Source organism: Medicago sativa, chromosome 6 (genome assembly GCF_051527215.1).
Source record: "Medicago sativa cultivar Bolivia chromosome 6, Bolivia_mono, whole genome shotgun sequence".
In the NCBI taxonomy this organism is placed as follows: Eukaryota; Viridiplantae; Streptophyta; class Magnoliopsida; order Fabales; family Fabaceae; genus Medicago; species Medicago sativa.
This window is the reverse complement of record NC_140754.1, coordinates 78,504,437-78,530,838: the sequence shown is the minus strand read 5'-3', so window position 1 is coordinate 78,530,838 and position 26,402 is coordinate 78,504,437. Positions and strand designations below refer to the sequence as shown.

Here is a 26,402-nt window from a genome sequence, read left to right as displayed (position 1 = left end):
TAAATAATTAGAGTAACTAAGTTAGGTATACTTTTATTTCATTTTGCAACGATATGAACTATTTTGTCTCACAAATATAAGAGTAGTTTATTAAACTCTTTAAATAATTAGAGTAACTAAGTAATTAGGTATACTTTTATTTCATTTTGCAATGATATGAACTATTAGTGCCACCAAGAAAAGAATTTGATATCTGAAGACAAAAAAAGAAGTTAACGGTAATCATAATCAATGTCATATATAACAAAAGGCATCCTTATCCTTATTTATTAATTTATATAACAAAAGGCATCCTTATCCTTATTTATTAATTTTGTTAAGTCTGCAACAACTTAACTTAATTTTTTTCCGCTCATTTGCAAATTAGGTTTGCAATTATTTAACCTAACAAATTTTATCTAAAAAAAGGCATCGCACCAATTTCATTCCTATCCTCTTGCCTTTTTTTTTTTTGAAGCAAATATTTTCTACACTTTTAGGTTTGCAATTATCCTTATTTATTAATTAATTATGTTAAATCTGCAGCAACTTAACCTAATTTTTTCCCGCTCATTTGCAAATTAGGTTTGCAATTATTTAACCTAACAAATTCCATCTAAAAAATGCATCGCACCAATTTCACTCCTATCCTCTTGCCTTTTTTTTTTGAAGCAAATATTTTCTACACTTTTAGGTTTGCAATTATTTAACCTAACAAATCCTTATTTATTAATTTTGTTAAATCTGCAGCGACTTAACCTGTATTTTCTCACAGACAGTTGTTGTATTTTGTTGTTTAGTTGTATCCAGAGAAGGACTAAAGATATTGATCATTGATGAAGATGGTGAAGATATCAATGTAACGTCTAATGTCGTATATGAGGAAGTATTTCGCAATGTGTGATGAAACTACATGTCAATGTACTAAAAATTTCATATTTCTTTTACCGAATTATTGATAGGATTACTGAATTTTCTTTTATAATATTTTCATATTTCATACATTTTATGAAGTGTTTTATTTTGTCTACTATAGATTATCACGTGTTATTTTTTTCACCGTTACCAATTATATATTGCATTTTATTATTCGTATGTCAATTTCTTAAGTGTTTTATTTTGTCTACTATAGATTATCACGTGTTATTTTTTTCACCGTTATCAATTATATATTGCATTTGTATGTCAATTTCTTTACGATAAACCCGAGCGGAGCATGGGTCAAAAATCTAGTTGGAATTATTTATGTAGAGCACTTGTGCTTTTCTGCTTTTTGCGAGTGAAGTACCATTACTTTTACATCATAAAGTTGTAAACCATACACCCAATGACACATATATTTTCTTTTTTGAGGAAAACACGTATATTATTCTTAAAAGGCTTGTAACAAGTTATTTCCACACACACACTCTTGAATGAATTTTCAATTAATCCCACAAAATTATATGGTCATAATTCGTGAGATTCATATGAATTTCAATCAATTGAATAGAGTGCGTTAAAAAACCCGAATAAACATTTATTTTAGTCTTGAGAAAAACTGTGAGAATCAAATTAATCTCTATGAAAATAAAAACAATTTTTAATCTTGTTAAAAATAAAAATAAAATAAACATGACAATCTAATCCCTCAGACCCAATTTTTAACATCTCCATTTTAGGTCTAATGGATTAAGTTGTCCCAAATATTTCCCTCAAAAACTATAAATTGTTTTTATTTTTCTCATAAATTATATCTTGTAGTTTCCTCAAAAACTATAAAGTGGATCGTCACTATAAAAAGTATATTACAAAGTGTATTTCTATATATTTTTTATTTAGTTTTATCTATTTGCATATTCTTACACTTAGCTAGTCACATTAGACATAATTGCTTTCATCACTAAGTAATATCTTAGCTTTTCCACTCCCACAAACAATGTCAAGGTTGTAAAACACTAGCAACATAGCCAAAGAGCACAATAAAACCAAGACTGGACCAAATATCCAAAGCAAAAGTGGAAGAGCAGAGTAGAAAATCCTATTCCCCACAGTGTTCAAAGTAGTTCCTCTCTCTAAAATCACATTCAAATAATCAGGGGTCACCAAGGAAATAGCATCTTGTGGTGTGCAGATAAGGAGGCTTAATTGGTTGAGAAACCTAATTGAAAGACTGTGGCAGAAAAATGAGAATAAGAATATGGTAAGAAGTGTCACATATTTTAGGGCTTCCATAAATTCGCCGTGAGCGCCATAGAGAACATCGTCAAGAGGCTTTTTCACACTATAAGTACTGCTTATGATAGCGGCTAAGCCAGCTGATAAAAGAATTGATGTAGTGGCCATAAGTGTCGATCCCATTATAAGATTTCGAAGACTTTGAGCTACTAGAATGTTCTTCTTTTCAATATCCTGAATTTGACATAATGATTTGAGCATAATGCTTTAAGCTTCCTTTTTGTTGATTTCTAAGCTCTCTTTTGTTCTTCAGAACCTATTGCAGATGTAAATTTTTGTATATGGTCCTGTACACTTGAACAAATATTAGCTAGTCCAATTGACAATTTTTAATACCTTGTTATCATCAAAACTCTTAAGGTTTATTGTTAAACACATTTTGTTCCAACATGTTTTTGGGTGATAGATAGTGAAAGTTTAAAGTAAAAATGAAATCACGGTTTTAAGAAAATTTAGTTGAAAGGATAATTTTGGTAAATTTTTTAAGTAAGTAACAAAAAAATATATGGGGTGTGACTAGAAAAATTGATTGTTTTGCACAAAATCCCCTCAAAATAAGCTTAATCCAAGCGTGGGGCTAGTACTGGGAAAGTTATACCCTATACCCCAACATTTATACCTTCACCCAACAAACAATTAAAATTTCCAATTTTACCCTTTTATCTTTTGACTTCACCCCCACAAAATATTTCCCACTTAACTTTTGTTTCTGGAAAACTCAAGATAAGTTGTTCGGTTCAAAAACATAAATGAAAAGATATCCAGAATTATCTCCTCTAACATCGCACGATACTCTCTCTGAAGGTTGAGATTAATCATGGTCGAGAAATCAATAGGCCATAACTCGTAACACCATCCAAAAGAAAAAATTGGAGCATCAACAAAATTCGAATTTGTCATCTTGTTTATTGAATCATGTAATTCAATCCAAGACAATTTATTGAATTTGTTGGGATCAACACTATTGATACATGTCATCTTGTTTCAAATTCGTTAGTTTCAGTGTTAGCATCTATGAAATCAAAAACCAATTAAACCTAATTACCATTTGCAATAGATAAATTACTTTTGTTTCTTTTTTCATTGACTTTTATTTTCCAGATTTGTGATCATATTTTGTTCCAATGCACTATTGCAACTTGTAATATGATTTTTTTTTTACAATGGATGAATTTTGTTTGTTAATTATCATTTTTTATACAATTTTTTTTTTACGAATGGCTGCACCATTGTTGAGAAGTGCCGCACGCCATCACACTCAATTTCTCCACCACTATTTTTGGAAATCCTGTGAAAATGTTACGGTTTAGAATTTGGAGAAATATGATATGATGAGTTTTAGAATTTGGAGGAATACAATGAATTTAAGTTCCGGAAATCTTTCTACAATTGTTCTACTATACAATTTTGACAGTTCCTGAAAATATTTTTTGGGGGTGAAGTCTAATGAGAAAAAGGGTAGAATTGGAATTTTTGATGGTTTGTAGGGGTGAAGGTATAAATGCAAGGGTCTAGGGTATAATTTCCTAGTACTGGTTAGTTTCATTCTCTAAACAAATATTAGGTTTTCTCTTTCGATCTTCTTTATTTTTTCCTGTTATTATATCAACACTGTTGATAATGGCGCCAGACACTAAGGAAACCCTAATATCACCATCACCAACTCTTCCCTTCGATCTCGTAGCTGAGATTCTGTGTAGGCTTCCCGTCAAGTTACTCCTTCAACTTCGCTGTCTTTGCAAGTCCTTTAATTCCTTAATCTCTGATCCCAAATTCGCAAACAAGCACCTTCGCTTGTCAACCAGACGCCATCGCCTTATGTTAATGTCTACAAACGAGTTAGGTAACTTAGTTCTCTTTAATTCCCCAATACCCTCTGATTTTTCAACATCTACTGTCAGTTACCCTGACTGTATCAAAATTGGTCCTTACCGTGTTTGCTCTTGCAACGGTATCCTTTGTTTCACCACGTTAAACCGTCCTGCTATTTTGTGGAACCCTTCCATGAGAACATTCAAGATCTTGCCTCCTTTGGATATCGATAAACAACTTCTCTCTGAATATAGCTTTGGGTATAATCCTTCCATTAATAATTACAAGATTGTTGCTACTTCTCCTCATAATGGCAAAACTAAAGTTAATGTCCTTACCATGGGTACAGATTCTTGGAGAACGATGGAAGACTTCCCATATTCTCGCCCGATTTATGGGTTGGGAATATTTGTGAGTGGAACTATTAATTGGTTGTTGTTAGACGTTAGTTCTTCGTTTTTCATTGTTTCTCTTGATTTGGAAAATGAGTCATATCAACAGCTACCGCTGCCTAATTTGGAGAATGATCGTTCCGTAAGTTTGGGGGTTTTGAGGGAATGTTTGTGCATCTTTACACGCAGTGATGTTAATTTAAATATTTGGATTATGAAAGAATATGGAAATCAAGAATCTTGGACAAAATTGTACAGTGATCTACACATGCAAGATTGTGTTTTTCGTTACTGTGCAAAGGCTTTATATATTTTTGAGGATGAACAACTGCTGGTGGGCTTTTATGAGTTCGAAACTTACAAATTGAAGTTGGTTGTTTACGATTCCAAAAATGGTACCTTCAAGATTCCTGAGATTCGAAACATCCGTCGTTGGATGGAGCTGGACCCAGAAGTCTACATTGAAAGTCTGATATCACCTTGTTAATAATGTTAGGTTGCTACGATATGTTACTTGAACATGACATTCAACTGCAACATATATATCTTTAATTTTTGTTTATGCTATTTATTTTATTAAGAATCTTTCCAGTTTCAGTAAATTAGCCAAAGATCACTAGGCTATTTTGAGTTTAGTTCTGATTCTTGTTGTGAAAACTCATGGTTAATTATTCCGAGGCCTTGGACTGGATGCCCATTAATTTAGCTTGAATGATCCTACTTCACCAGCTTTATCATTAATAGTCTGTTCTTTTCAAACAAACACCTGACTATACCTTCCAACTAGTTTATGTTTTTTGTTTTGTTACGACTCTTTTAGGTTGCTGTTAACAAAGATAGTCGAAGTGGAAATACATTTTCGGCATGCTGGATAACATCGGCGGCATAGTTTTGCTTATGGCATTCTGAAATTGTATTATGGTGTTTTGAATCAGAAGTTAAGATTGCTAATAGAACTGTTCAAAATAGTAAAAAAAGCAGTCAAGATTGTTTTCACCAGCTATGGTTGCAAGGACTCTCTCCTTGTCTCCCTTCCTCTCGTATCTCCATTAGTTTATCATTTTTGCTACTATTTTTTATTGTATCTTTCTTCATCTTATTTTACAATTTAGGTTCTCTATTGCCGATCTATATGCTTTAGCAATCAGAGATTTGTATTTGTTATCTTTGATCTATTCTTTATATCACACATTCTTCGCATGGTCGTTGGCATAATGCAGCAAGACATCGTAGCTTGTGGGATACGTGATATTAACGTTGATGGCTATGTGCTTTGATAAGTTTTTTGGTTTGCTCTATTCTTTGTATATGATTAATCCAATGGTTTTTCACAGAATAAATAGGTATAGCAGCAACTACAGATTAATCAAAAGTGACTCTCCCCACTCTGCTAAGCAACTTGCACTTCCAACCATCTAACCTAATGTTAATCCTCTCATAACCATCTAACCTAACATAACATTAGATTCCTGGACATAGCATCCACTTAGCACTTTTTTTTCCGACTAAAAAATAACATTTGAATTATAAACCATGACTACCTATAACAAATGATCTTGTATGGATTATTTAGCAATCACAAAGTTGCATTACAGTATATGTTTATTCTATCTTATTTTATTATCCAGTGCAAATTAAGTAGTTAATATGCGGGAGCTTTAATGTTGGCCATGGCAAAATGGTGGGATCCCTTCCCGGACCCAGCATATGCGGGAGCTTTAATGTTGGTCCAACTAATGCTTCTGACAATGCGTTCTGCTGGCCAAACACATTTTGAGGCTTAAAGCGGACTTTAATATGAGGCTTTTTTAATGAGAGAAATTAATATAAATACATAGGTTTTATATTAAAAAAAATACAATTAAAAAGAAAATTAAAAATTGCATTACATAAGTTAAAGTGTTGTAAGTGCGGCACTTCCGCGGAAAAATAATGCTCATTATAAAGTTGTATGGGGAAGTGTTGAACTCATGTTGTAAGCATCATAAAACCCTGCATCTACATACCATCTTTGCTTCATGACAACGTTGTATAATTTATTTGTTGTGTAACCTTTATTCGTTTGTATATATACATATACACATAAATTTGTCTATTGTGAGGCCTAAAGCGAGGGCTTGGGTCTCCTTACCCTTGAGCCAGCCCTTCTGCACAAATATTGCTCAAAGTTATGTTAGTTCATTTTTACTCTGGATGTAAAACACACTAATATCAATGACATTAAGCATGACATTTATTGGTTCCAACTTATATGACTTGTTTGGTAACATAACCATGTTATAGCAACCTTGATCTCATTCTGGAATGCTGAGGTTAGTTTCCTAAATGTTTATAATGTTGTCACGCTAATTAGGTTATTGGTTCCTTCATTAACTACGTTCAATTGGCCTTCAGATAATAAAAAAAAAAAATTTTAATAGATTCACAAAGTTCTTTAATATGTTGTTTTAGAGTCATTTTATGTATATTGGTAGCAACCCCAACATTGCTTCATGTATGCCAATGCTGACAATAACGACACTATGGTGTAATGGAATAACTATTATATTTTGATACACTATTTTGTACAAGATAATGTCAAGTAGTGGCTATAGCAACACTATAGCATTGTTCTATTGCAATGATGTGAGTTTGTTCGCAAAATCATCCTTTTTGTTTTTAGCGATTTTTAACGTGTATTTTATTGATGTACTCTATCAATTTAAATGAATGAATATTGTTTGTTTTAACAACAAAAAAAAAACATCATCGATTATTACTTTCGTTACAATTCACAGCCAATAAAATAATTAACCTCTCAAAAAAATCAATCAGATAGATTTTGTATTAAATTTAGTAATTTAACTAGAGAAAATTTATTTATTTATGTCACATTACCTTCGTTTTCAAACAAAAATTGTATAAATAGAGTCAATGGACAATAGGATTGAGTAATGCAACACAAATTTCCAAAAAAAAAAAAAAAGTTATGTATTAGGTCATTTTGAGAGAGAGTAGTTTTGAAGAAGATAAGAAGTTTCAAATATATGACTAAGAATATATTTTTTACGGACCAAATTAGTCAATCAAAACAAATTTCACCCAGATTGATTAACTCGGAGAGGGGCAAATCAGGAATAATGAACAAATAATGTATGGGGGAGAAGAAATTCTCATATATTTTTGTAAGAGAAAAGAAAACGTATGTTAACTATTGGGAGAATGAAAATATTTCCAAAAAGTAAAATAGAAAAGGAGATTGAGAAGGCCAGTCGTTACTTGGGGTTAGGATTGCAATTTGCAAGAAAAGTTCGACTCTCTTCATCTCGTGTTGATGAAGAAGAAATCAATGCCTGCAACAAATGCAATGGTGAGCTCATCTAGAGAAGAAATCAACTATGTGTATACCTCAAATAAATTTCTTAGAAGTTGTGTTTCAAGCTCGTCTGTGATTCTTTAGTATTGACTTGACGCATTCGGAAGCGTAAGCTAGAAAGCGCTAAACCTAGATTGAAAATAACAAGTTTGCAAGCGACAAACTTATGAAAATAGGGTTCTGAAATCCACCAGAAATTAGGAAAACTCTCTAAAATATAATTAACTGAATAAAAGTTGCCTCTTAGACTACAACTGTTAAGCTTAAATAAGGGAAATGACAAAACCCTAATGGGCCGAAAATAACAAACTGAAACAAAAACAGACAATTACTAAAATTGGGCTAAAATAAAAATACTATAGAAAATACTATGGAAACCATCCTACATCAGTCTCCTTCACCTCTGAAGAACTCAACCCGAGTTCTTATTCTAATAAAAGAACTTCCATGCATGTTGACTCTTCCTATGAACAGGAGAACACCCACCCGAATCCCATTGAGTGAAATGCAAAGAAGGTTTGGTTTGAAAAATATAGCAGTTGCCTTTATCCATCACGATAATGCATTTTTTCTCCAAATGCTTCTTCATATAAGTCAAATGGCTTGCATGAGATGCAGAAAGAGGAGTGGTAGTTGTTGATGCCTTTTCTTGTGAGCAAGTGTAATTGTATCGCCAAGGATTTCTTAATCCTAAGGCCTATATTGTAGGCTTCAAATCTTATTTTATTTCCTTCATCTTCTCCATCTGAATCCTTCATCACCTTCATCAATTTCTGGAAAAGTATGAAGAACAACACAACCAAATCCAAAATCAAGTATACCACAATAAAATCCAATAACAACAACAACAACAAACAAGAGTAAAAGAGATTAAATAAAAAACACATAATCATCAAATGCAATACTTCATATTCTTCCAATATTCATTCATCTTAACTAACATGTTCTTCCCCAAAATCTATATTTCAAATCAATCTTCGATCTATTTGGTAACGAATTTAAAACTTGTGTTTAATCTTTTGGTAGATCCTCAAGATCTGTCGTTGCTTTCCACCCTTCAAAACGCCAAACCTATCATTTCTCTTAAACATGAACACAACCTACCCAAAAAAAATTAATGTTCATAAAAAATTGATTATGAAACAGATTGACTTTTATTGATTATGTGTTCATAAACCATTTTGAATTTGTTCATAAGCCATTTTGATTATAATTTTTTGTTAGGGGGACCTATATTTAAAATATCTCAAATAGTATAGGGACTTATAAATTAATTAAATATTTCAATTTATTTTCTCATACTATTAATGAATATTATAAGTCAATATTGAAAAAATATGTGTGTTTTATTTATCAATTTAAAATATAGAATTATGACATTTGACATAAGATAATTTAAATTTATTTACGAAAAATTAAGAAAATATTGTTTTAGCACTTACAGAAAAGATGGTTGAATAGCTTAAGAATAACTGATAGTATGAATTTTTTATGTCTCATCTGAAGATGAACTCTATTTGTTGAAATGATTATGATGAAAAAACTCAATATCGGCCAAAAATTGCTCGTTTTAGAGTGCAAAATAGGCAATGTAAGTACAACAATTGTGTATTGTGATAAATGTTTTTAAAACCGAACCGGAGATCAAACTAGCGACAGCTCCCGTTCATGGTTCAACCAGTTCAACCGCTATTGAACCGGACAATTAATGAATAACATAAATTATACAGTTTATAATTATCAATTGTAGTATTAAATAAGATCGCTGCCTTTTTTTACTGGGCCCAATTGTAGACTGGAAAAATGAAGCCCAAGTAAGAAATAAGCCCAAAAAATAGTTATTATTATTTATTCATGATTAGTGATAGAAAGTCGGAAACCTAAATCTAAATGCTAGCAGCCGTTCCTGTTCTCTCCACCTTCAGCCATGTTCATTCTCGATCCTTTTCTTCTTCCTCTTCTCATCACTTTCATGTGCTTCAATCCTTTTCGTCGTCTTCTTCTTCTTCATCAAATTTGTTTCATCTCACCACCTATCTTCAATGTGCTTTGTCCTCTTATCCTTAATCTAATCTCTCTTATTTGCTTCATCATCCTCTCATTTTCATTTGCTTCATCATCCTCTCATCTTCAACAAGTCTTATTTGTCGAATAGAGCAGTTTCAGAGATGAATCTTAACATTTTGTTTCAAAAAATCAAAGAAAACGAGATTAAAAAGGGAAATCTTGAGACCATCCGGTTTTCATAAACCACGAACAGTTCACCTGTTTTTCCAGTTTTCACCGGTTTACGCAGGTTTTTCCAATTTTTTACTGGTTCTGAAGACTAACAGTTTTGTAAGATTGTCTGGACCGAAGCTTGGTCCAGTTCACGGTCCAATCGGTTAAACCAGGCGATCCGATTTTGAAAACATTGACTGTGACATACAAGGCTGGTCGTGAAAGATACGTACCGAAACAAGGCAATTGGTAGTTAACTCATGAAGGCTCCAGTACTTATAAACAGGTTGTGCTTTATAAGGATAAAATCATTTTTTTTTTTTTTTGGGGGGGGGGGGGAGGGTTGGATTTTCTTTTGGGCCGGCGGTTTAATAATAAATTTTATATGCCTATAAGTACACCAATGTTATCCCATTTCTTCCATTTCACAAAAGATTTCTATCTCCTCTCCTCTCCCAAACCTACAACTCTATCTCTCTCTCTCTCTCTCTCTCTCCATCATCTTCATCAAAATTTTCATCCACCGTATCTTGGATCCAAGTGATCCAAAGTGATAGATCAAATCATCTACGCTACTGATTAATCTCTCATTTGAGAATAAACCGATAAAACCCTATTGTATCATTTCTCTTGGTTATACCCCTCTAATGGGTTTTAGGTGTGATTTTTCAATTTTTTTTGTAAATTCCTCACTAAAAGTGATAGAGCGGAATTTACGAGAAAAATTGAAAAATCACACCTAAAACTTATTAGAAGGGTATAACCGAAAGAAATGATACAATAGGGGTTTTTTTTACCGATTTTCTTTCAAATGAGAGATTGATCACGAGCATAGGTGAGTTGATCTATCACTTTGCCACACTTGGATCCAAGACACGGTGGATGTAAAATTTGATGAAGATGATGGGGAGAGAGAGAGAGAGAGAGAGAGAGAGAGAGAGTTGTAGGTTTGAGAGATGAGAGAGGAGAGGAGAGAGAGAAATCTTTTGTGAAATGGAAGAAAAGGGATAACACTGGTTTGACCCCCACGCCCCCGTCAAATTCTGTTTGACCCGTATCAAGCACAATCGGTATATAACTATTGAGGCCTCCAGGAGTTAACTACTAATTGCCTTGATTCTGTATGTATCTTTTACAATCAGCATTATATATGACAGTGCACAATTGTCGTACTATCATTGCCTATTTTGCACTCTAACATTTGTGATTTTTTACAATCAGCACTATATATGACAGTACACAATTGTCGTACTATCATTGCCTATTTTTCACTCTAACATTTGCGATTTTTGGCCGATTTTAAGTTTTTCCGCTTAATCATTCTAACAAATAGGGTTTATCCTAACCAAGTTGACCCTTAAACCTACTGATAACTCTTTTTTTTTGTAGAATGAAGTTCATCAGTCTGTTAATTGTGTCTACATTAAATAGGCAAGGACTACCGAACTATAGGTTTGTTTATTTTTGAAAAGGTATTGGCTTGGTCCCCCTTTTCTTTTTCTAGAATCTGGTTTCCTTTTTTATTGAATGTTGATGATACTTTGCATCATCTTTTTGGCTTTAAAAAAAATATAAAAATAATTTGTGGATGGATAAATTAATGGGAGAGAGAGAGAGAGAGAGAGAGAGAGAAATTAACTATATTTCTTAATGTGCACCTTCAAAATTCCTGAAAATCATGAAATTTTCACTAAAAAGAAAACTGATCGAGGCAACTACCATTTAAATTCGCAAGCAAAGTGGAAAAAAAAAAAAACCTTCAAAACTAAAGGAGGGTACCATTGCAACTCGCAAGCGAAGCGTGAACACTATGTCGGCGAAGCATGTTTCGATGGAGAAGAAAATATATGATAGCACAATGAATGTAAAGGTGAGCAAGTATTTACCACGCGATATTTCCTTCAAGATTTTATCCAAAATCCCGCTTAAATCTTTGAACCTATTTCGATGCGTTTGCAACTCTTGGTCCCTCTTATTTCAAAACAAACATCTTATGAACAGAATCAACAGAAATTTCTTATGTAAATTAAATTGTTGTTCTTATAACGACCAATCATCTCTCATTCTGAAGGACTTGGATGAAACCTATAAAGTTAATATGTATTCTCTTTCTAGTGAGGGGTTTGAGAATAAAGTAAAATTGGATTGCACAAATACAATTGATCACATATCTATTCGTCGTATCTTTGGTATTGGTAGTATTAATGGCATACAATGTCTTCATGAATATGAAAATTACGGTTCAATTGTTTTGTGGAACCCAGCTACCCAAGCAATAAAACTCATTCCTCCCAGTTCTCTTGAGTCGGTTTAGTTGTCTATCGCATGTGTCGCTAAGGAATTTGTTATTGTTAATGGTTTTACATCTCTTCATGGATTTGGTTATGACAGTGTTATGAACGACGATAAGCTCATTTGTCTTGTATGTGATATCCAAGGTGAAATGCGAGATAGATTTTAGGACTCCTTGTAGGAAGATTTATACTTGGATGAATTCTGGGAGATATATAGTCTAAGAAGTAACTCATGGAGGAAACTTGATATTGACATGCCATCTTCTTGGTACTGTATAGAGGGAACCCAAGTCTACATGGATATTGTAACACCCATACCAGACGTATCTAGAAAGTCTAGCACGCACGTTAATATTAGTACTGGATACATTAAAATTTACAACATAAATTACATACGAGTGAATATTTATATAACAAATTACGTTCATACATAAATCACATAACCATCTCAACCATACATATATCATTTCACCCTTAAATCCAAAGCATCCTGCAGCGACATGAACGCACACTTGCTGAAATATCCATCCGACTTCAAGCTTGCATAAAATCCTGCTTATCTGAAACAAATAAGGATTGGGATGAGACATAATGTCTCAGTGAGTTCCCCTAAATCCTAGGCTATAGGCAACCTCAAGGGGAAACCTACGGTCACCACATGTCTACATTACAACCTGGCGGTTGATTATACGTGTGTGGGGACTTGCATGCTTAGACGGTAGTGCATACTAGAGCCGTCATATTCTTATATTAACTTGTTATAGGTTTCACTTCCTATACGTGTCATGGCGGTCGAGGGGAACCTAAAACCGCATTGCCAAAAATACGCTTTACGTATCAAGGCCTAAACATATCATAATCATGGCACGATTCTAAACCGGACGATTAGGGGAAACCTAAGATCGTCATCGGTATCATGTTCTTTACTTGTTCTATTCCATGCCTTATACTTATCATGTAGCATCTAGTGCTCTTGTTCTTAACATAAACGTGCATGGATTCTTACGTGATCATAATCATAGTCGTACATAGAATCATAATCATAACATACATAAACGTACTTAAATTCATTCATAGGTTAGCGTTGAACAAACAGTTATCTGGATTCATTTTACGGATAGTCCCGGGTGGAGTAACCCCGAGATCAATCCCATACATGACCGATGTACGTACATCGGACTCCCTCGGTGTCGTGCGGGTCCCTTGCGGCTTGAACCGTTCCCCTTAGGTCGAGAACCTCCCGTATCCCCCTGGCGTGGATAACAAGAGACACGAACACCTACGTCTTGTTTACTCGGTGACATGCGGGTCCCTTACGGCTTGAATCGTTCTCATTACGAGAACCCCTTGTATCCCCCTGATGTGGATAGCAAGAGACATGCCACCTACACTTATTAAATCATGGTCTTGTCGTGCATTTAAGTTAAACATAATCATACATACATGTTTACCTCGGAACCTTAATCGATCCGATTAATGGTAACTTATACTTGTTCATACTTAACATGGTGGAGAGAATAGCTTATCAATCCACGACTTACATACTAGCTAAGTCATTCTAGCTCATGTGCGAAGAGATTATCATTCGCGTCTTACTTACTTATGTATTCATAATCCTATACTTGACATACTTAGTGATTCATGCTATCTTGCTAATTCTCAACAACTATGTTGAGGCTCTACATTCATGCCCTTCTTAATTCATAGCTACCCGAGTAATATCGGCTTAAACTCTCTTGATTCACTCTTGCCATTCATGTTAAGATTGCCATGATTTTCATTTCAAGAATCGTTTGATGTTATGTGCATTGCCTAGATGTTGTTTTAGGGTTATAAAGTTGTAAAACGATGAAAGAAAAGCTTCAGAATGCACCACGGACCCTGAACTGGGCCAACAGGCCAAAGCAAGTTGGCCAAGTCCAGAGAGCTGCGCTAATAGCTCAGCTGGGGCGTGGCTCATCCTGTGAATTTCGCTATTAGCGTAGATTTCGCTAATAGCGTAGCTCTTCGGGTTTGAGGTACAAAATTTCCAGTTTTGACCCAAAACTTCTTCAGTTTGATCCTGCAATGCACCATAATCATCCAGCAACATATATATACATTTATAAACATATTTCATGGCAAACTAACATGTAATTGACAAGAATTGCTCAAAGAGACATTAGGGTTAAAACCTCTCAAAAACATAAATCTATACTTGTAACATGAATTTACACAACCCAAAGGATGGTAATCTATCTATGGAACTCACCTAACATGTTTTCTTGCTTTCCTTCAAGCTTCAAGCATCAACCTTAGCTTTCCCTTCATTCTTGATCTTTAGCTTTTCCCACCAAACCATGCTTAAATCCATGCTTCCTCTTGTTTCTTGCTTGCTAAGTTACCAAAACCACACTTGATCATGTATTGGAGGAAGATTGGATGTCTTGAGAGAGAGAGAGGGAGGGCGCAAATCTTAGAGAGAAGGGGGAGAGAATTATTTCCCAAAACCTAGAGAGAGAAAGTGAAAGGGAAAATGAATATTTTGGGTTCAAACTTGCTTATATACCCCTTGCGTGCGAATACCCAAATTGCCCTTGGTCTTAGTCGTGTTTACCTGAAACTGATACACAAGTCCATATTTGAGTGATATTACATAATAATATCTTCCGTCATACTTAACATTTCCTCATTACTTAACCTCTGATACATTTGACTGATAAATTATTATTTCTGAAAAGCGGGATATTACAGATATAGTGTGTCATTTGGTTGTGTGAAGAGAATATCCCTGCTGGACTATGTTTAGTATTATTTTATTTAAACAATGAGGTGCTCTGTATAACACACATACCCTCAGATGAAGATGATTGTTTTAAATTTAAAGCTTCATCGATAAATATGGTGGTACTAAATGGGTCCTTTTCTTTGATCGTGTTTTATGAAGAGACTACTACTTTTCACATAGCAATTTTGGGTGAACTCGACATTAAGAAATTGTGGACCAAACTCTTCATTGTTTGATTGTTGTCTTACGTTGAGTGTCCTATCAAAGTGGGGATGAAAGGGGAAATTTTATTCCAAAGAAAAGATAAAGAATAATTAGCTTGGTTTGATTCTAAGTACCCAAATGATTGAGGAACTTGGTTATAAAGCAAAGGGTCCTTATACTCAGATATCACTATACAATGAAAACATTATTGCAATTGAAGGAACAAGTAATTAATTATTTTTCTTGTTTTCACCAGGAGGTATATGGTTGTGGTTATTAAGAATATTACCTCGTGTGCAAAGTGGCTATACAATTGTGCATATCACAATTATTGTCAAGTAAATTATGAAATCAATTGATATTGCTTTATCAACTCTCTTTTGAATGTTTAGTCTCTTTCCATTTTCTAACAGATATGATTTCCATATCATTGACTAGAATGAATGTTCAATATTACATAATATATTCTCTTTTCTGATAAATTCTAATGGATATATTTTCTACCTCTTACATTAATTGATTTGATCTTTTGCTGCCAATTTTTCACTGTCACATTAATCTAATGATCAAGGTATAAGATTCCTGACAGGTAGGTAAAAAACAATTGATCAACACATTATGTAAATTAATTAGTAGTCTTTCCATAACTTGTAGATGAGGGAAAAAGATTTATAATGCAATAGAAATATGGGAGAAAACTATTATTTGTGAATTAGCCGCCCATGATGAGTTTTGGAAGATATTACAGCGAGTTATTAATGTCATTCTTGTTTTTTTCAGGTCGGTTGACAATCCAAATTGGATGGAATTTTTTTCAGTTATGTTGATTATCATTGTATGAACCTTAGCCAATACCAAATATCCAAATCCTCTAACGTTTTTGCGGCAACTGCACTTTGCCTTTGGAGACTTGTATTGTCTGATAAATCTAATACATTTTTGGTCGGTTGGAGCATTGAAAACGTTTTCTTTGATTGTATTTACAGTCTATGATATGTTTATGGCTACAAATAGTCTTGCATGCTCCAACAATTTCATTCATTTTTCACTTTTCATCATTTCTTACTTTTTCTTAAACTTTTTTTTAGTTTTATAGGAGTGTTTATGATGTCATGGTCATTGTTGACCGTTCATAGAATTCCTGCAATTGCATTGCAGTTTATGCAGAGATTCTACAGCTTTGATATCAAATACAACACAGTTTCTATATAGTTCGCTTTGTTTCGAATTCTAAAATCGGAAAATACGTAACAATCTGTTTCGGATTTTAGAATTCAAACAGAGGGTATTTTGGGAAGAAAAAAAAGGCACACGAGTATATGATAGGGTGCAAAAAGTAATAGTCATTTTTTTTACGGTAGTCCAATCTAAAATTTAGTCATTTAAAAAAGGAGAATATAAAAATAGGTGATGGAAAATTTTGCAAGTGTACTTAATTGTTGTCAAGTAACAAGAGTTATAAGTTTGTCTCCACAGACTTATAAGTACTCAATTGATGGAAATTTTGATCATTTGGATTGTTTCAATTTCAATTCAATAAATCAACTATACTTAGGATATGTAAAATTACAGGAATGCATAGGGCATAAGTTTAGGTTGCAATAAACTAAAGGTTTGATAAAATCAAGAAATATAGGCGATTAGGTCATTTTTTAATCTCTTCTTCTACGCTATTTGGTAACCATGCCTAAATTACAACAACTGACCCATTAATATTACGAAGTTTTAACAAAATAGATATGACCAGTGTCTTATCTAATAACCTCTTCTTTAATCACAACTTAATATTTTCTTAGGCGAGTTTGTGACTATCGAAGGTTTGATTGCGAGTTAAAACTCTTGTCACAAAGGCGATAATAGAATATGTATAAAGTTATTACAGATTTAACAGTTATCCTAGATCGTGTATCAAAAGTTTGGGCTAGCAGTCATCCAACACATGCATCGATTTATGAACATTTGTAAGCACATAAAAAGAGGTCATGTAAATTGAGTTTAAATGTACATATTTAAGCTCAGTTTATGTAGGTCATGTAAATTCAGTTTAAGTAGGTCATTCGATGTGAGTTTGAGTGTACATACTTACTGAAATTTGTTTTAACCTCCACAAACTAGTTTGATGATTCTAGGTAATCTTATTTTACGCAGATACATGTAAACACAATTTAATTAAGTAAGTTATGAAAACTAAGTTTACATGTACCTACAAAAATTGAATTGAAGTTAACCTCAACCTTTAAGTGAATGATTACTTAAATTTGATTACCGTTAACGCATGTTGTACCATCAAATAACCATCGATTGTAGAGCGCATAACATATTAGCATGTTGAACAAGAAAAAAATAGAAACTCAACTTCAATGAAAAAAGAGGAAGAAATTCAAATACCTGTAAGCAATATAGTATGGATGAAAGACATTTTGATTAACTCTTTAATCTATTATTGAAATTGATTACAATAATAGATATTGAAAGTTTAATAAATCACAGGTGTAAGAAAATTCAGATGAAAGGATAATTTTGGTAAAATTTTAAATAAATTTGGGCGTAACAAAAAATATATGGGGTGTGACTAGAAAAATTCATTGTTTTGCATAAACCCAAAATAAGCTTAATTGAAGCGTGAGGCTAGTGTTTCTTAGTTTCATTCTCTATACAAACAAGGTTTTCTTTTCGATCAATATTTTTTCCTGTTACTAATGGCGCCAGGCACAGAGGAAACCCTAATATCACCGTCACCAATTCTTCCCTTCGATCTTGTAGCTGAGATTCTGTGTAGGCTTCCCGTTAAGTTACTTCTTCAACTTCGCTGTCTTGGCAAGTCCTTTAATTCCTTAATCTCTGATCCCAAATTCGCAAACAAGCACCTTCGCTTGTCAACCAGGCGCCATCGCCTCATGTTAATGTCTACAAACGACTTAGGTGACTTAGTTCTCTTTAATTCCCCAATACCCTCTGATTTTTCAACCTCTACTGTCAGTTACCCTGACTGTATCAAAATTCTTCCTTATCGCGTGTGCTCTTGCAACGGCATCCTATGTTTCACCACGTTAAACCTTCCTGCTATTTTGTGGAACCCTTCCATTAGAACATTCAAGATCTTGCCTCCTTTGGATATGGATAAACAACTTCTTTCCGAATATAGCTTTGGGTATAATCCTTCCAGTAATAATTACAAGATTGTTGCTATTTCTCCTCATAATGGCAAAACTAAAGTTAATGTTCATACCCTGGGTACAGATTCTTGGAGAACGATGCAAGACTTCCCATATTCTCTCCCTTTCTATGGGTTGGGAATATTTGTGAGTGGAACTATTAATTGGTTGGTGTTAGACGTTAGTTCTTCGTTTTTCATTGTTTCTCTTGATTTGGAAAATGAGTCATATCAACAGCTTCCGCTGCCTAATTTGGAGAATGATCGTTACGCGAGTTTGGGGGTTTTGAGAGATTGTTTGTGCATCTTTACAAGCAGTGATGTGAATTTAAATATTTGGATTATGAAAGAATATGGAAATGAAGAATCTTGGACAAAATTGTATAGTGATCTACACATGCAAGATTGTGTTTTTCATCCCTATACAAAGGCATTATATATTTTTGAGGATGAACAACTGCTGATGGGCTTTTATGAGCTGGAAACTTACAAATTGAAGTTGGTTGTTTACGATTCCAAAAATGGTACCTTCAAGATTCCTGAGATTCGAAACATCTGTCGTTGGATGGAGCTGGACCCAGAAGTCTACATTGAAAGTCTGATATCACCTTGTTAATAATGTTAGGTTGCTACGATATGTTACTTGAACATGAGATTCAACTGCAACATATATATCTTTAATATTTGTTTATGCTATTTATTTTGTTAAGAATCTTTTCAGTTTCAGTAAATTAGCCAAAGATCACTAGGTTATTTTGAGTTTAGTTCTGATTTTTGTTGTAAAAAATCATGGTTATTACGAGATCATGGACTGGATGGCCATTGATTTAGCCAAAGATCACTAGGTTATTTTGAATTTAGTTCTGTTCTTTTCAAACAAACATAGTCGAAGTAGAATTACATTTTCGGCATGCAGTGTGGCGTTATTTGTGCAATTATTAGTATAATTTGTGGCTTAGTTTTGTTTATGGCCTTCTGAAATTGTATTATGGTGTGTTTTGAATCAGATGAAATTGATGACTTCTCCACACTGATGACATGTTGTCATATGGTGTTTTTTAGCTAGTTTTACGTGTTTTAGTTTAGTTTTTAGCAGTTTTAGCAAGCTGGAAGCTGAAAAAGACAAAAATCAAGGAGACCAGAAAAATCAAAATCAGGCCAACAATCTTCGATATATATCTCTAAACACCAACAACACGCGTTCCTCCTCATAACATTTGTGATGCTATCTTAGTGGTTGTAGTTTAAACTTATAATTAACCTAAAGACAATTGTAAAATTTTCGTTAATATCATTTAAATTAAAAAATTTCCATACCTAGTTTTTTATTAAAAAAAAACTTGTTAATCCCGTAAATATATGTTACTTTAGTACGAGATAAAAACTAAGATCCAGCATATAAAACTTTGAAGCATATAGTCATCAGAGGTCTCGATGCGTACAACAGATATATGAGCCAACTCTTAATCAGTTGAACAAACATATATTGGCAAAATGTTGATTTTTTTGTATCCGGTTTCCTTTGTACAAAAAAAAAAAAAAAAACTTGTCTAGTTTCTAATGAATGAGCTATGATAATTTAAAGTTTGATCAAAAGATAAATTAAGCATGGTAAAATAAAAACTCAGTAAGAACCTTTTATTAGCCAAATTAATCAAACAAGTTTTTTTTCCTCCTTAAAAACATTTTTTCAAAAGAAATTTATGAAATAGTTTTAAATAACTAAAAAGCAAAACTCAGTCAAACATGCCCTTAGGGCCAATTTGGATTAGCTTATTTTTTAACTTATGCACATAAATAAGCTATTATGTTAATTTATAAGTTTTTACCAACGAAAATTGTATTGTCATACACTACATTGACAAACTTATGAATAATACATTTTTTTACAAACTTAATACATAAAAACTTATTTATTTGCCTTAGTTGTTTTGGAATTTTTCTAGTTACACCCTATTTAATTCATGTTACAACCCAAAATGACAAAATTACACCTAAGTAAAATTTATTTTTCAAATGCACCCAAAACCCTATTCATCGTTCTTCCTCTTCTAGAACTCAGTTTAAGTAGATTATGTAAATTGAGTTTAATTGTACATGCTTAAACTCAGTTTAAGTAGGTCATGTAAAATGAGTTTTAAGTGTACATACTTATTGAAATTTGTGTTAACCTCCACAAACTTGTTTGATGATTCTATGTAATCTTATTTTTTATAGATACATGTAAACTCAATTTAAGTAAGTTATGTAAACTAAGTTTACATGTACCTATTTAAACTGGATTTAAGTTAACCTTTAAATGAATGATTACTTAAATTTGATTAACGTTAACACATGTTGCACTATCAAATAACCATCGCTTGTAGAGCGCATAACATATTAGCACGTTGAACAACAAGAAAGAAAAAAAGAGAAATTCAACATCATTGAAAAAAGAAGAAAAAAATTAAATTACCTATATGCAATATAGTATGGATGAAAGACGTTTTGATTAACTCTTTAATCTTTTATTGTGATTGATTGAACATTCATGATTGTTTTGAAGGTGAGAAAAACACAAGAGGGGGGGGGGGGGGGGGGGGGGTTGAATTGTGTTTGATTTTTCTTCGTTTTCTCCTAAGTTGAAAACACTGATCAGAAGCAAAGTGAGAACTGCTTCTGAAGTGAAGTTCAGAACTAAGATGCAGCGGATAAAAACAGAGAGAGAGAGAAGGAAGAAAGACACAAAGCAATTATACTGGTTCCTTCCACAATCCGGAAGTAGTCCAGTCCCCCTTGCACTTCCAAGGAGATTTCACTTAAATGTAATGTCAAATTACAACTGCTCACTGCTACAACTAGCAAGAGACTACAAATTGCTCAAGCACACAAGCAAGAGACTTCCTATGATCCTGAACACAATCAAGAGACTTCTAATGCTCAAGCACACAAGCAAGAGACTTCCTATCAAACAGAATTACAATGAAAAATGTTTGAGGTTGAACACTTGATATACAATCAGAGTTGCTCACAATACAAATCAGATACAGACTCTTAAGACTTTAGAATTTCTAAGATATGAACTTGAAAACAGAAATTCTAAGTGAACTTTGAATACAGAACAATTTCAGCAGAGTTTTGGCACTTGTAAAATGTTGTTGAGTCTTATGTTCAGCATTACCAATCTCTGAGTCTTCACTCCTTTATATAGAGGTGTGAAAGAGACGTTGTGAAATTGCCATCACGTCAAAAAGAGTCGTTTGAAGCTTTGATCAATCACCAATGATCTTTTGCCTAATATGGTTGTTATCCTATGAAGAACCAATTTCAAATCCATTCCCATTGTGAAGGAACATTGCTGCAGGCAGAGCTGTTTTCTTGTCTTGTAGTGTGGACATTGCAGAGTAGTGGAGATAGTGGTTGTACAATTCGTACAATTGTACTTTGTCAACGCTTTTTGAAGATAAGCATCCAAAGCCTTCAAATTTTCACAAAATGACCGTTGCTTTGTATTCCCAGTCTTCTGCATTGCTTTCGAATCCATTGAACAACTTTTGAAGTATTAAATCTTGAATCTTCAACTTCTGGTGATTTCCAGCTTCTGATGAGCTTGCTTCTGATGAACTTCAGCTTCTGATGACGTCACCTCTTCAGGAGCACTTTGTCTTCAGGAGCACTTTTGTCTTCAGGAGCACTTTGTCTTCAGATGCTTTAAGCTTCCTTTTTGTTGATTTCTAAGCTCTCTTTTGTTCTTCAGAACCTATTGAAGATGTAAATTTTTGTATATGGTCCTGTACACTTGAACAAATATTAGCTAGTCCAATTGACAATTTTTAATACCTTGTTATCAACAAAACTCTTAAGGTTTATTGTTAAACACATTTTGTTCCAACATGTTTTTGGGTGATAGATAGTGAAAGTTTAAAGTAAAAATGAAATCACGGTTTTAAGAAAATTTAGTTGAAAGGATAATTTTGGTAAATTTTTTAAGTAAGTAACAAAAAAATATATGGGGTGTGACTAGAAAAATTGATTGTTTTGCACAAAATCCCCTCAAAATAAGCTTAATCCAAGCGTGGGGCTAGTACTGGTTAGTTTCATTCTCTAAACAAATATTAGGTTTTCTCTTTCGATCTTTATTTTTTCCTGTTATTATATCAACACTGTTGATAATGGCGCCAGACACTAAGGAAACCCTAATATCACCATCACCAACTCTTCCCTTCGATCTCGTAGCTGAGATTCTGTGTAGGCTTCCCGTCAAGTTACTCCTTCAACTTCGCTGTCTTTGCAAGTCCTTTAATTCCTTAATCTCTGATCCCAAATTCGCAAACAAGCACCTTCGCTTGTCAACCAGACGCCATCGCCTTATGTTAATGTCTACAAACGAGTTAGGTAACTTAGTTCTCTTTAATTCCCCAATACCCTCTGATTTTTCAACATCTACTGTCAGTTACCCTGACTGTATCAAAATTGGTCCTTACCGTGTTTGCTCTTGCAACGGTATCCTTTGTTTCACCACGTTAAACCGTCCTGCTATTTTGTGGAACCCTTCCATTAGAACATTCAAGATCTTGCCTCCTTTGGATATGGATAAACAACTTCTCACTGAATATAGCTTTGGGTATAATCCTTCCATTAATAATTACAAGATTGTTGCTACTTCTCCTCATAATGGCAAAACTAAAGTTAATGTCCTTACCATGGGTACAGATTCTTGGAGAACGATGGAAGACTTCCCATATTCTCGCCCGATTTATGGGTTGGGAATATTTGTGAGTGGAACTATTAATTGGTTGTTGTTAGACGTTAGTTCTTCGTTTTTCATTGTTTCTCTTGATTTGGAAAATGAGTCATATCAACAGCTACCGCTGCCTAATTTGGAGAATGATCGTTCCGTAAGTTTGGGGGTTTTGAGGGAATGTTTGTGCATCTTTACACGCAGTGATGTTAATTTAAATATTTGGATTATGAAAGAATATGGAAATCAAGAATCTTGGACAAAATTGTACAGTGATCTACACATGCAAGATTGTGTTTTTCGTTACTGTGCAAAGGCTTTATATATTTTTGAGGATGAACAACTGCTGGTGGGCTTTTATGAGTTCGAAACTTACAAATTGAAGTTGGTTGTTTACGATTCCAAAAATGGTACCTTCAAGATTCCTGAGATTCGAAACATCCGTCGTTGGATGGAGCTGGACCCAGAAGTCTACATTGAAAGTCTGATATCACCTTGTTAATAATGTTAGGTTGCTACGATATGTTACTTGAACATGACATTCAACTGCAACATATATATCTTTAATTTTTGTTTATGCTATTTATTTTATTAAGAATCTTTCCAGTTTCAGTAAATTAGCCAAAGATCACTAGGCTATTTTGAGTTTAGTTCTGATTCTTGTTGTGAAAACTCATGGTTAATTATTCCGAGGCCTTGGACTGGATGGCCATTAATTTAGCTTGAATGATCCTACTTCACCAGCTTTATCATTAATAGTCTGTTCTTTTCAAACAAACACCTGACTATACCTTCCAACTAGTTTATGTTTTTTGTTTTGTTACGACTCTTTTAGGTTGCTGTTAACAAAGATAGTCGAAGTGGAAATACATTTTCGGCATGCTGGATAACATCGGCGGCATAGTTTTGCTTATGGCATTCTGAAATTGTATTATGGTGTTTTGAATCAGAAGTTAAGATTGCTAATAGAACTGTTCAAAATAATAAAAAAAGCAATCAAGATTGTCTCCCTTCCTCTCGTATCTCCATTAGTTTATCATTGTTGCTACTATTTTTTATTGTATCTTTCTTCATCTTATTTTACAATTTAGGTTCTCTATTGCCGTTCTCTATTACATGTTATGTTTTGATTTTATTGTATTTGTTCTCTATTCGCATGGTCGTTGGCATAATGCAGCAAGGCATCGTAGCTTGTGGGATACGTGATATTAACGTTGATGGCTATGTGCTTTGATAAGTTTTATGATTTGCTCTATTCTTTGTATATGATGAATCCATTGGTTTTTCGCAAAATAAATAGGTATAGCAGCAACTACAGATTAATCATAAGTGACTCTCCCCACCCTGCTAAGCAACTTGCACTTCCAACCATCTAACCTACTGTTAATCCTCTCCATGATAAAATCAAAACATAACATTAGATTCCTGGACATAGCATCCACTTAGAATTTTTTTTTCCGATTAAAAAATAACATTTGAATTATAAACCTTGACTACTTATAACAAATGATCTTGTATGGATTATTTAACAATAACAAAGTTGCATTACAGTATATGTTTATTCTATCTTACTTTATTATCCGGTGCAAATTAAGTAGTTAATAATCCAAATTCATTCAAAAGAAATTGCAGCTTCTATAGATTCATGCTCAAAAAGAAATTCAAAGAAAATGTTATGAAAGAAGAAATTATTCAAAAGGGAGAATTATACATTGGAATTGGCTAATGACAGATTTTCAGAAATTGGTATTGGCTGAACTTCATATGATTCTAATCAACCTAATCACATGAATCCAATTACAGAAAGCTTCATTGAAACCAAAGCTTATAAGAACTTTCAGCAAAAAAGACCACTCCTTGAGATCTAAATTGCCTCCATACGCTTTGTTATGAAGTAAGCTATAGAAAGACAATCTTTGATGTTCTTGTCATGTATGAAGGCGTGAAAGGAGCAAGTTTGTCGGCTGTGATTTTTGAGATAATTTTGAACTTAAAATTTGCCATGGCAATTGGCCTATATTGATCAATGAAGAAGTTATACAATTCATGCTAAGATTTATAATAGAATTGTAAAAACCAAATTCTCTGAATAAGCTACTTTTGAAATGAAATTCTCGTAACCTAGGGGAAATTGGCTATGCTTCTTTAAACTTCTTGGAAGTCCAATATAGAATCATAAATTGGAAGCCAAAAACAAATGGAAACATTTCTTAATCAAGAAAAACAGAAAACCAATATACTGTTACAATCCTAGAATATTGATCAATGGATATAGCATTTGAAGTTTGTGAGAGAAACCGAGTATATTAGCATTAAAACTATAATAATGATAAAATCCATCCAGTTGTGAAAAAATCTAAGACTTCTTTTATCATGTCATCTTTGACAATATCGCAAAAAGTTTGATAAAAAAAAGCTCCTAATCCATCAGGACCTGGAGCACTTTCTTTGTTGAGGGCAAAACTGCAGCTTTGATCTCTTGATGGGAAGGAAGCATGGTCAGCATAGCATTTATATCACTAGTGATCAAATAAGGGATAACTTCTTCAGCAAGTAACTGTTCCTTCAAAAGAATATTAGTAGAAAAAAGATGTAGTTAAAATTTGTATAGAGAACTAATGAGAAAAATTTGTGTACAATAAATAATATGCAACATGTAAGTTAGGTATAAGTAAGAAGACAAAACTACGTACAATGTAGTGTGTAATATATAATAATGGTGACCAATTATAAGCTATAGTAGTGTAGTATATAATATTAATGGTGGCCAATTATAAGCTATAGTATCAATATTTGTAGAAATTGTTAACCATATTTTGAGGGTTTTTGTAAATTATTGAAGACATTTTTTTTGAAGAAGCTAAATTAGCCCACCTAAATTAGCACCGGATAGAATCGAACCTGAGACCTCGAGCAGGAGCACACTCCCAGGTCCTAAACCAATACCACCAGGCCAACCCAAGTGGGTTTATTGAAGACATTAATTCTTTTGTAAATGGTTAAAGAACAGTTGAGTATCAATTATATATAATTTCTCCATGTAGAAATCGCGCGCTAGTACCAAATTTGTCTATGAGGATTAGATTATATTCGTCATAAGAACGGTAGCGGTGAGAATTGATAATAGATTGGTAAACCGGGATATGTAAATTATAGTCATGGCAGTAAAAGCAAAACATAACCAAAACAATAAATTGGAAACAAACCAAAACTAAAACTGTCACTTTCTCATGCGTCTTTTTTTTCTTTCTACAAAATCACTTGTTCAAAAAAACTAAGACCACAGAA

General features: G+C 33.4%; 4 protein-coding genes across 4 annotated transcripts in view; 3 read left to right on the top strand and 1 right to left on the bottom strand.

Moving 5' to 3' along the window:
* Positions 1-1,667: 1,667 nt before the first annotated feature.
* The window catches only part of LOC146917057 (uncharacterized), a 44,895-nt gene continuing 20,160 nt past the window's right edge, over positions 1,668-26,402 (bottom strand). Inside the window, exon 2 of the mRNA XM_085718882.1 lies at positions 1,668-2,370. Within this exon, the coding sequence (XP_085575008.1) occupies positions 1,840-2,370 (531 nt within the window). The 3' untranslated portion in view covers positions 1,668-1,839. The remainder of the gene's footprint in view (positions 2,371-26,402) is intronic.
* LOC146917062 (F-box/kelch-repeat protein At3g23880-like) lies at positions 3,817-4,913 on the top strand. Its single transcript, XM_085717824.1, has one exon. It carries the CDS (start codon positions 3,817-3,819, stop codon positions 4,885-4,887), a length of 1,071 nt encoding a protein of 356 aa, XP_085573950.1. The 3' UTR covers positions 4,888-4,913.
* On the top strand, positions 17,940-19,019 carry LOC146917061 (F-box/kelch-repeat protein At3g23880-like). The gene has a single exon (XM_085717823.1). The coding sequence runs from the start codon at positions 17,940-17,942 to the stop codon at positions 19,008-19,010; it is 1,071 nt and encodes a 356-aa protein (XP_085573949.1). The 3' UTR covers positions 19,011-19,019.
* Positions 22,546-23,642, top strand: LOC146917060 (F-box/kelch-repeat protein At3g23880-like). The gene has a single exon (XM_085717819.1). It carries the CDS (start codon positions 22,546-22,548, stop codon positions 23,614-23,616), a length of 1,071 nt encoding a protein of 356 aa, XP_085573945.1. The 3' UTR covers positions 23,617-23,642.